Source organism: Mustelus asterias, chromosome 25 (assembly GCF_964213995.1).
Source record: "Mustelus asterias chromosome 25, sMusAst1.hap1.1, whole genome shotgun sequence".
Classification (NCBI taxonomy): domain Eukaryota; kingdom Metazoa; phylum Chordata; class Chondrichthyes; order Carcharhiniformes; family Triakidae; genus Mustelus; species Mustelus asterias.
The window spans coordinates 44,509,670-44,521,760 of NC_135825.1; the positions used below are offsets into that span (position 1 = coordinate 44,509,670).

A 12,091-nucleotide genomic window follows, 5' to 3' on the forward strand; every position below is an offset into this window, starting at 1 on the left:
TTCTAGCTAGAGAGAATGAGGGAGTGTTAGAGTAAAGGAGTGATAGATAGATAGGGTATGAGAGGGAGGGAGTGAGTCCAAGCGAGGCAGTGGGAGAGGGAATACAGGAGAGGGATGGAGAAGAGAGAGTGCGAGGGATTGCTGGGAGAGCGAGAGAGAGTTAGAAAGAGAGTGAAGGAGTGTTAGAGAGACCGGGGGGGGGGGGGGGGGGGGGCAGTGTTAAAGAGAAGGGAGCTCTGGAGAGAGAAAGACTGAGAGGGGAACTGCTATAAAGAGATAATGAGGGAGTGCTAGACAGAATGGGGGAGTTCTAGAGAATGTGAGAGGGAGTGAAAAAGCAAGGGAATGCTGGAGAGAGTGTGAGGGAGTTTATTTTATTAAATTGTGGCTTTGCTGGCTGGCTGGCCAGCATTAATTGCCCATCCCTAGTTGCCCTTGGAGGGAGTTGAGAGTTAACCACATTGCTGTGGCTCTGGAGTCACACGTAGGCCAGACCAGGTCAGGATGGCAGATTTCCTTCCCGGAAAGACGTTAGTAAACTGGATGGGTTTTTCTGACAATTGTTTCATGGTCATCAGTAGATTCTTAATTCCAGTGTTAGAGAAAAAGTGAGGGAGGTCTGGGGAGAGAGTGTGTGAGGGAGTGCTAGAGAGATATAGTGAGAGAGTGCTAGAGAGATTGGTGATTGAGGGGGAGGTAGTGAAAAAGATTGAGCAGGTGCTAAAGAGAGTGAGGGATTGTTGTAGAGGGAGTGAAAGAGTGAGGGGGTGCTCGAGAGAAAGAGAAAGGGCTCGAAAGAGTGGGAGACAGAGTGTGTGTGTGTGTGAGAGAGATGGACTGCTAGAGAGTGATGGAGTGGTAGGGAGTGAGAAAGCACAGGAGCTAGAGTGGGGAAGAGCTAGAGTGAGGAGTGCTAGAGAGAGGGGGGTATAGGGTATGAGGAAGCGCTAGAGAGAAAAATAGTGAGAGAGTTTTATAGAGAGAGATTGAGAGACTGTTAGGGAGTGAAAGAGCGAGAGGGAGGACTAGGGAGAGTTCACACTCTGATGGACTGCTAGAGTGTTGATGGAGTACTAGGGAGAGAGAGCAGGAGGTAAACAGAGAGAGCAGGAAAGAGTTAGAATGACGGAGTGCTGGAAAGAGAGTGAGGGTGAGCTGGAGGGAGGGAGAGAGAGAGAGAGAGAGAGTGAGGGTGAGCTGGAGGGAGGGAGAGAGAGAGAGTGAGGGTGAGCTGGAGGGAGGGAGAGAGAGAGTGAGGGTGAGCTGGAGGGAGGGAGGGAGAGAGAGAGAGGGAGTGTGAGAGAGATGGTGAAGGAGAGCTGGAGAGGGAGATTGAGGGAACGGTGGAGGGGAGGGACTTGCTGAGTGAAGCCGGAAGGGATAACGGAGTAGAGTTTGTGAGAATTAGCCGGAGAGATGAGTAAGGCAGTGATGGAGATGGACAGAGCTGGGGCCCAGGCTGCTGGGTTTCCCGGGATGTATCCTGAGCTCCAGCTGGATGTGCAGACTGATGTGTTGGGGCAGAGTTGGGAAGGTGACAGTGAAGCTGGTGACAGGAAGGTGCAGGCAGCCCCAGAAGGTGCTGGCCCCCCGTACCGGGCACTCTCCTTTTCTGGCAGTGGCTTCCTGGTCACCTATCACATCGGTGTAACAGCGTGTTTATTAGACAACATGCCGGAGAGTGTGCACAGAGCTCCCAGAGTGTTTGGAGCATCGGCTGGGTCCCTCATTGCTGCTGCTGTTGTGTGTGCTGTCCACCTCGGTAAGTGACCGGTGAAAGTCCCAACAGTGGAGCTAGTTTCTTGTTGCTGTTTGTGTTCTGCTTGTTGCTGACCAGTTAGTCTGGGCGGGTTTGGTGAAGGGTCAGGGAGCTGCAAGGTGTGAGATTCATTGCCTCGGTGCTGGGATGGGGCACAAATTGGATCTGGTGCCGAGAAGGATGGAAACAAAATAGAAGCGGATCCCTGCAGATGATCATGATTGTTGCTGATTGATCTGTTTGAGTGTGGACACTGGGGAAGGATTAGACTGGGCTAGGTTAGACTGCAATGAATCTCATCGTGACCAAAGAAAAACTTGCATTTCTATAGCGCCTGATCTCAGTGCATCCCAGAGGCCGCTACAGCCAATGAAGTACTTGTGAAGTGTAGTCATTGTTGTGATGTCGGAAATGTTGCAGCCAATTTAGGCGTAGCAAGCTCCCACCAATAGCAATGTGATCAGCTATTTTTAATGTTAGTTGGGGGATAAATATTGGTTCCAGGCGGACTCTCACATCCTCAATAATGCAAACGGATCTTTCCATCCACTTGATAGGATGGGTAAGAAAGAATCTCAGCCAAACATTTATTCTCAAAGGTAGCTGGCAGCTGGAGAAGTGGAGTTTGGAGTGAGAGACCTCCTTACACAATGACAAAAAAAATCAGATTAATTCCTGTTTCACTTTGATCATTGCTTGCAACCCCCTCCCCCATGGCAGGATACAGCTGAGGGCACTGCAGCAGTGGGTAAGGAGTCCAGAGTGCCAACTTCTGTCAGAGGATAGTAATGCTTGATGCTGTCCAGTGCTGTGTGTGTGTGAGATTGATTTTCTAGTGTGTCAGGTGGGTGCTGTGGGCATTGGTACCTCGTGTGTCAGGTGGGTGCTGTGGGCATTGGTATCTATTGCCATCCATCCTCCTTGGTTCTGTAACCCCAGTGTACAGTCCATTACAATTGCTTTATCTCAAAATTAAACTCCTTGTTTCCAAATTTCTTGAAAATGCTAGATGTGTACTTCAGTTCACAATGTGCTCTTTGCATCAGCTTACTTGAAAGCGCAAATATAAAACCAAATATAGGACAGCACCGTGGTTAACACAGCTGCCTCACAGCGCCAGGGACCCAGGTTCAATTCCAGCCTTGGGTCACTGTCTGTGCAGAGTTTGCACGTTCTCCCCGTGTCTGCATGGGTTTCTTCGGGGTGCTCCGGTTTCCCCCCCACAGTCCAAAGACGTGTAGGTTAGGAGGATTAGTGGGGTAAATACGTGGGGGAGTGAGGGTAAGCCTGGGTAAAGGTGCTCTGTCAGACAGTTGGGCAGACTCGATGGGCCGAATGGTCTCCTTCTGCTCAGTAAGGATTCTATGAAAAACAGAAACTGCTGCAAGGGTTCAGGCAGCATGAAGCAGAGGTGATGCTTCAGGTTTGTGACTTTTCCAGAGCTGCCAGATCTGAATATTTCCACCAGTTTCTGTTTTTATTTCAGATTTCTAGCTTCCACAGTATTTTTCTCTTGTACAGAGTTGTTGTGCTGGGTGATTTTCATATTGTAAATCTGTTTGTGTATTCCCAAATCCTGGATTATATTTTACTGAATTCATGCTGACACTGATACCTTTGGTTGACTGATTCGTTCATGCAACCCATTTGTATTAATTTTTGATTCTGCTGTAGATACTTTCTATCGGAGCCTTAAACGAGCTGCTAAGCTGTCGAGGAGATGGTTTCTCGGACCGATACACCCTTTAGTTAACCTGCTCCAAATCGTAAGGGAAGACTTAGTGGAGAACCTTCCTGAGAATGCCTACAAGCTTGCCTCTGGCAGGCTCTTCATCTCCCTGACGCGGGTGTCTGATGGACAGAATGTTTTGATCTCTGACTTCACTTCTAATGAGGAACTTATCCAGGTAACAGACAGCTTTACCTCATCCAACACCGAGTGAAACTTCAGAACTTTTTGACTGTGGAGTATTTCTGGATTTCTGATGATGCAGAGTATTTGTGAGTTATACCAGGAACATCTTGCCCTTGCCCCACTTCCCGCCATTCTCTTGTCCCTTCCAGGCATGTAGCTGAGGGTTGGATCCCGTGGTATTGGGATCCCTTGAATTCCTGAGTGAAGGGTCACTTTTATTTGGCTGGTTAATCACCATTCAGGGAAAAGCCCAGCTCAGCCCAATCTGCTCATATTGGCGTTTACCCTCCGAATGGACACTCATCCCGATAGGGCATCATAATCAATCATTATCTTACCCTGGCTACCCCTGCCCCCCAACCATGCCCCCAGCCTAACCACCTGGAGTTGCTGAGGCAATGTTTAATTCAAAAGGCTTTTTGATTTAATCTCCTGACTCATTGTCTTGGTGCCTACAACACATCATCCCTGTTCTTGCAGATTATTGTTCAGTAATGTTTGCTCCTCAAGTTCAAATTTTGTCCTTTGTGACTTTTCAGAATTTCCTTATGCTATAATGTCTTCATTTTAATATGATGCTGTCCAGTCTTGTGTGTGTGTGTGTGTGTGATTGATTTTTCAATTGAAATAATTGTTTCACTGTACATAGATTAAAAAACAAGGAACGTAGCATCTGATTTGTTTATCCCTTATCTTCCCAATAGGAAGCCCCAGCAAGTGGTCAAACTGAATGGATGGCTTTTAGTTTATACATAATCTGTAGGGCTGTGGGCATTGGTATCTAGTGTGTCAGGTGGGTGCTGCAGGCATTGGTACCTCATGTGTAAGGTGGGTGCTGTGGGCACTGGTACCTCGTGTGAAAGGTGGGTGCTGTGGGCACTGGTACCTCATGTGAAAGGTGGGTGCTGTGGGCACTGGTACCTCGTGTGTAAGGTGGGTGCTGTGAGCACTGGTGCCTCGTGTGAAAGGTGGGTGCTGTGAGCACTGGTACCTCGTGTGAAAGGTGGGTGCTGTGGGCACTGGTACCTCGTGTAGGGTGGGTGCTGTGAGCACTGGTGCCTCGTGTAGGGTGGGTGCTGTGGGCATTTGTATCATTTTACTTATCATTGGCTTCATTTTACTATTGAGAAATATTTAGTGGAGTTTTTCAAACCGTTAAGGTCTTTTTTTACCTGCAGTGCCTCTGTCCACATAGAGTAACCCATTCAATGGGATATTTTCATTGCCACTTGACCCAACCTCACTTGAAATGTGCAAGATGAAGACTTAGTTAAAAATGTATAATTTAAATGTGAACTCTTCTCTCCTCGGTACAGGCGTTAACGTGTAGCTGCTTTGTTCCTGTTTACTGTGGCCTGATCCCTCCAACTTTCCGTGGTGTGGTAGGTAATCATTGACTCATCTTCTAGATTGTGCTGCAAGTATCCACACAAAAAATGTTTATATTCCACTGTCTTGTAGAATGGTAGAACAACATAAGAGGCCATTCCACCCATCAAGTCTCTGTTTGCTCTTTGGAAGAGCAATCCAGTCATTCCACCCCCACTCCCGTGATCTTTCCCATAAACCTGCAATTGTATTTTCCAGGAATGTATTTAATTCCCATTGAATTGAATTTATTGAATTCCCCTTGAACCTGTATCCACTCTGTTTAGATTAATAGCTTGAAAATTCAATCTAATCACCCATTAATAACCTTCTAAAATCCAGGGAATACTACCCTAGTTTATTTGGTCACTCCTTGTGCATTCCACATCCTAACCGCTTGTTACATTTCAAAATAAAATTCATCACCTTTGCCTCTGGTTCTTTTGTCAGTTGCTTTAAATCTGTGCCATCTGGCTATAGACTAATGGATACAGTTTCTTCGTATTTATTCTATCTAAAAGCCAATCACCATTTTAAACACCTCTATCACACCTTCTCTGTTCTGAGTCTCCAGTCTGTCCAATTACTTGAAGCTCTTCATCCCTGGAGCTGTTCTAGTAAATCTCTTTTGCACTCTTTTTCAAGACCTTCATGTCCTTCCTAAAGTGTGGTGCCCAGAATAATAGTACTCCACCTGGAGGTGAAGACATGTTTTATATATGTAGAGGATAACTTCCTGGACTTTGTGCTTGAAGCTTCCATTTATAAAGTCCAGGATCCCACTGCCTTGCTAACCTGTCCTGCCATCTTGAATGAGTTGTCAAAAGTACCCCCAGAGGTCTCTCTTCCTGCATCTCCTTCAGAATTGCTTGTATTTTCACTCTTCATTCTTTCCACTAAATGTATTGTCTGCCTTTGTCCTCGTAACCACGACTGTGACCAACTCTGGACACCTTACAAAGGGTGTATTGGCCTTGGAAGGAGTGTTACCTAGGTTCTCAAGTGTTAAAATACGAGGAGTGATTACATAAACTAGGATTGTACTCTGGAATTTAGAAAGGGTGATTTGATTGAATTGTGAATATATTAAGAGAAACATACAAGATGGAAACTCTTGTTGCTGACTGGGGAATGGAAAGCTGGGGGTGTAGTCTAAAAGACAGACTATTGAGAAGTGAAATGGGGAAACATGTTTCCAAACAAAGGGTGGCAGATGTTTGGAACTCTCTTCCATAAATGGTAATTGATGCTAGATCAATTGTAATTATAAAACTCCAATCATTAATACCTCCTATAAAAATCTCAGGGCTATAGGGCAGCTTCATGGAGTTAGGCTGTAAATGAACCATGATGTCAATGAAAGGCAAGAAACGGGCTCGAGGAGCTAAATGGCTTTCGCCTGTTCATGTATACCAATGCTAAAATGAAGCAATTATCCAGCAAATTCCTGGCAGTGTGTTTGTCATGTAGATAGTTTCCAAAATGCACTTAGGAACTTGCAGTTGTAAAAAGGTGCTCAAAATGACAAATATTGTAGACAGCAAACATATGTAGATACAGTATGATAATTAAAAGGCAGAGGAGCCATAAACACCTTACTGGATCAGAAACTAATTCTTTCCAGAATTTCAACTTGTACTGTTAGAACATAAAACCTAATGGAACCAAAAATCATAGAAACCCTACAGTACAGAAAGAGGCCATTGGGCCCATCGAGTCTCCACCGACCACAATCCCACCCAGGCCCTACCCCCGTATCCCTACATATTTTACCCGCTAATCCCTCTAATCTACGCATCCCAGGACACGACGGGGCAATTTTAGCATGGCCAATTAACCTAACCCGCACATCAGACGGACATATTTTACACAGAGGGTGGTGGGGGCCTGGAATGCGCTGCCAGGCAAGGTGGTGGAGGCGGACACACTGGGAACGTTTAAGACTTATCTAGACAGCCATATGAACGGAGTGGGAATGGAGGGATACAAAAGAATGGTCTAGTTTGGACCAGGGAGCGGCGCGGGCTTGGAGGGCCGAAGGGCCTGTTCCTGTGCTGTATTGTTCTTTGTTCTTTGTTATCTTTGGACTGTGGGAGGAAACCGGAGCACCCGGAGGAAACCCACGCAGACACGGGGAGAATGTGCAAACTCCACACAGACAGTGACCCAAGCTGGGAATCGAACCCAGGACCCTGGAGCTGTGAAGCAGCAGTGCTGACCACTGTGCCACCATGCCGCTGGGAAAATGTTTCTGTTCATTTTATCTAACGGTGTTTGAGGACACATGCTTGTGAACAGTCAGGTTTACCTTTACCCAGGCACTCTTCGAGGCTTTGGGACATTTATTTTTCTTCCTCCTTGTGATTTTATTTCCCCCACTGATCTTCTCAAGTTTTTACCTATTCCTGATCCTATTACAAGTGGTGAGCTTGCACGACTCATTCACTCCCAGTTGATATCCTGCCCTGCTTTACCCATTGGTCTGGGTGGTTTCTATTTGAGGATTGTGAATCAGAAACCCTACCGTGCAGAAAGAGGCCATTCGGCCCATCGAGTCTGCACCAACCACAATCCCACCCAGGCTCTATCCCCATATCCACCCGCCAATCCCTCTAACCTACGCATCCCAGGACACTAAGGGACAATTTAGCATGGCTAATCAACCTAACCCGCACATCTTTGGACTGTGGGAGGAAACCGGAGCACCCGGAGGAAACCCACGCAGACACAGGAAGAACGTGCAAACTCCACACAGACAGCGACCCGAGCCGGGAATCGAACCCAGGTCCCTGGAGCTGTGAAGCTGCAGTGCTAACCACTGTGCTACCGTGCCGCCCCGGGATGAAACATATCTGTTAGTCTTTACACTTTACAAAAGAGAGGGTTTTAGTTTCTTAATCCTTTTTTTTCCAGACTTCTTGCTCTAGGCGTCATGATCATATGGGTTGCGTGTGATCACAGTATGTCTTTCTATTAACTGGTGCATGAAATTAGAACTGTAGGTCACAGCAACCTGACTCGTGCTCCTCTGAAAGGCTTTTTGTTCCTTTTGTGGTGTTTCGGATTTTCTTGAATCTTTTTGGAGAGACTGATCCCTCTGATTTTTTCAGTGAGTCAAGTGGAAAATCGGAATGTGGTAAACATTCCCTGTCAGGAACATCAGATGCCCCTGGTACGTGAGCAGATCTGCAACCCCAGGGTTTGCTTCTGAATTGGTCCATTGCTCATAATCCTATCTGATCTCTGTTTTAACTATTTGAATGTGAAAGATTTTTTCCCACTGAACTAACTGTATGAGGTGTACCTGTGTGTAAAAACCCCTTCCTGTTCCCAGCTGCCAGTCTGTGCTGTTGCTATGAGTTGCCTTCACTGGGAAATAATCAAATCACTTTGAACGATGCGGTTTGACCAACTTTCCCCGTCTGTTCTGCAGTGACCTGACTCCACTATGTCTAAAACAACTTCATTCCGATATGTTTCATCTGCACCAAGGATACTGATGATGAAACAGCTGAGACCTTCTAATGCCTAACTGCACTCTGAGCTTCTTCCAATTTAGTTGTATTATTATCTAAATAAGGAGGCTGAAGTTGTACACAGTATTCCACATGTGGTGTCACCAATGTTGCTGCAGAAAAATACAGTGCTGCTGGATCCAGACAGAACAGTTCGGATAAAATGGAAGGGGTTAGTAAGCACTTTTGGGGCGGCATGGTAGCACAGTGGTTAGCACTGCTGCCTCACAGCTCCAGGGACCTGGGTTTGATTCCTGGCTTGGGTCACTGTCTGTGCGGAGTTTGCACATTCTCCCCGTGTCTGCGTGGGTTTCCTCTGGGTGCTCTGGTTTCCTCCCACAGTATAAAGATGTGCGAGTTAGGTTGATTGGCCATGCTAAATTGCCCCTAAGTGTCCCAGGATGCGTAGGTTAGAGGGGTTAGTGAGGTAAATATGTAGGGTTACAGGGATAGGGCCTGGGTGGGATTGTTGTCGGTACAGACTTAATGGGCCAAATGGCCTCCTTCTGCACCGTCGGGATTCTATGATTTCTTAAAGGCACAGTATCGTCACATATTAAATATCTCCTTAAAAGCCTCTACTGTGTAACCTAGTGTCCGAGTTTTTTTTTGTTTATATCCAATTCAATCCAATCGAAGTCCAATTCAGTGTCTCGTCAAGTGAGACATTCCTGATCCAAGCTGACAAGACAGGCCGCCCACCTCCTGTCTTGGGCTTGATCTACATGATCCAAGCTGATTGGAGTAGGCATTGCACCTCCTCCAAGGCTTGATCTCATTTGCATCTTAGCCAAAAGACCGAGATGCCGCTTTTAAAAATTGCTTCAAATGAAGCTAAAATGTAACCTAATGACTTCAACCAAGTACAGCATGTCAATACTACCAGTTTACTTTTGCTAACACTGCCTTCATACCTTTAATTAGTTTTATTTAGGTTTAAAACATTGGTCTTAGATCCACACTGCTCACCTTCAAAGTAAATGTTACTATATTATGATCACTGTTATCTAGAGGCTTCTTTATCATGAGGATATTCATTAATCCTGTCTCATTGCTTATTACCAGGTTTAGAGTTGATACTAAAACATTCTACTCTAAGAAACTGTCCCACATACACTCCATTAGCTCATTTCCCAGCCTGATTCATCCAATCTATGTATAGATTAAAGTCACCCATGGCTATTGCGATATTGTTCTTAGATGCCCCATTTATTTCTTCCTGTATACCCTGTCCTACCATGTGACCTACCATGTAAGGGGGGGCCGATAAACTACTCTCACAAATGGGCGGCACGGTAGTACAGTGGTTAGCACTGCTGCTTCACAGCTCCAGGTTCCCGGGTTCGATTCCCGGCTTGGGTCACTGTCTGTGTGGAGTTTGCACATTCTCCTCGTGTCTGCGTGGGTTTCCTCCGGGTGCTCCGGTTTCCTCCCACAGTCCAAAGATGTGCGGGTTAGGTTGATTGGCCAGGTTAAAAATTGCCCCTTAGAGTCCTGGGATGCGTAGGTTAGAGGGATTAGCGGGTACAAACATGTGGGGATAGGACCTGGGTGGGATTGTGGTCGGTGCAGACTCGATGGGCCGAATGGCCTCCTTCTGCACTGTAGGGTTTCTATGATCTCTTACCGTTCCTATTTCTTAACTCTACCTTAACTACATCTTGCTTTTCCAAGCTAAGGTCACTTCCCACTACTGTACTAATGTCACTTAACAGAACTATCCCTCCATCTTTTCCTAGCTTTCTGTCTTTCCAAAATGTCAAATATTCTTCAGAATTCAGGTCTTAGCTTTGGTCACCTTGCAACCATGTCTCCACAAAGACTATCTGTTCGTACATAGTGTGAAACATATCTGGAGCAACATGGTGTACAGATGTTGGGAGTCACCTGGACAATGCCTGGGGCTGCTTCCTTAGTTCAGGATGGAGGCTGTTGGTGAATCTGGATCCCAAAACATCGCAGCAATGGGTAAGTGGGAGCATTTACAGGAGAACCTTCCAGATTTGGAGGGAGGGGGAGGGGCTTTATACATTTTTAAAATGCTATGGATAGGTACAGAAAATAACTGAAAATTCAAATAAAATGCTGGCCGTTATACCTAGAGGACTAGAATGAAGTGTGGTAGGAATCATGCTTCAGCGAAATAATGCCCCGGTTAGACCAAGTTTACCTGGAGAACTGTGAGCATTACTGAGCACCACACCTTGGGAAGGAGCAGGTGCAGTGTAACTTTATCAGAATGATGCTCAAGGGCCAAATTAAGAGGAGAGGTTGCACAAGCTTTAAGACTTTCTTCCGTTGAATTGAGAAGAGTACCGGGTAATTTGATCAAACCTTAAGGAGAAGAGATAGGGTAGAGGGAGTGAAACTATTTCTGCTGAATGGTTGAAAATTGGAGTCAGACTTTTCAGGAGGTGAGTTTGGAAACATGGTTAAATGTAGAGTGTGGTAGAAGTTTGAAGCTCTTTACTTATCACTTAGTTGACCTAACAATGGATAATGAGCAGATACTCAGATTGGCAGAGATGGATGTTGGGGTTTTACAAACCTAATACCCAAATCCCTAAATCTCTTTGGATGTTCACAGCTTTTCATCATTTATAAAGTACTCTAATTTCCCCTTTTTAGATCTATAGTGAATGGCCTCACATTTCCCTTTATTGAAACCCATTTGCTATAGTTTCTCTATTCACTTAATCGAGTCGCGTTGTTATGTAATTTGATGATTCTGTTGACACTGCCACCACATTGTGTCATGGGCAGACTTGGATATGCTGCTCAATAACCAAACATCTAAATCATTAATAAATAACTTGAGGCCTCAACACAGATCCCTGTGGGACACCGTCCTGTCAATCTGAGTACCTGCCCATCCAACACTAGGCCAATTGTTCGTTTTAAACATGAGCTTGATAGATTTCTGTTCCTCAGAAATATGAAAGAGATATGGGGCAAAGTTGGAAATGTGGAGTTAGTTCACAGATCAGCCAGAATGGTGGTGTAGGCTGAAGGAGTTAAGTAGCCTGCTCTTGTTCTTGCACTCTCCTTAAAGACCTGGGCCATAGATGCTTAGCCATGCCAAGCCGCAAAACTTTCCATCTTGAACAACAACCTATACGCAGGATTAGGTAAGTGAAACCTATGCATACCCCACTAATGGAGCTATTCCTGAAAACAGTACCACACTCATCCCTCAATCACAGGTAAGACATGTTCTAGTCAAATAACCTTTTGTGGTATTAATTAGTTTTGACTAAGACAGTAGGCTGGATTCTCCAATCTCATCCCTTCCTGCCTTGCTGCCAGTGAGAATGGAGAATTTGGCATTCAGCCCAATCTCAGCCCATTCGCTGCAGCAGGACTGGAGGATCGCAGCCGCGGGTGATTTTGGAGGATCGCAGCCGCGGGTGATGTCGGAGGATCGCAGCCGCGGGTGATGTCGGAGGATCGCAGCCGTGGGTGATGTCGGAGGATCGCAGCCGCGGGTGATGTCGGAGGATCGAAGCCGCGGGTGATGTCGGAGGATCGAAGCCG

The 12,091-nt window shown here is 46.0% G+C and overlaps 1 protein-coding gene across 1 annotated transcript in view; it reads left to right on the top strand.

The window, feature by feature from the left end:
* The first annotated feature begins 1,436 nt into the window (after nucleotides 1–1,436).
* LOC144479285 (omega-hydroxyceramide transacylase-like) overlaps nucleotides 1,437–12,091 on the top strand; it is a 35,876-nt gene continuing 25,221 nt past the window's right edge. The window contains exons 1-3 of the mRNA XM_078197964.1: nucleotides 1,437–1,762; nucleotides 3,434–3,666; nucleotides 4,991–5,056. Of these exons, the coding sequence (XP_078054090.1) occupies nucleotides 1,438–1,762; nucleotides 3,434–3,666; nucleotides 4,991–5,056 (624 nt within the window). The 5' untranslated portion in view covers nucleotide 1,437. The remainder of the gene's footprint in view (nucleotides 1,763–3,433; nucleotides 3,667–4,990; nucleotides 5,057–12,091) is intronic.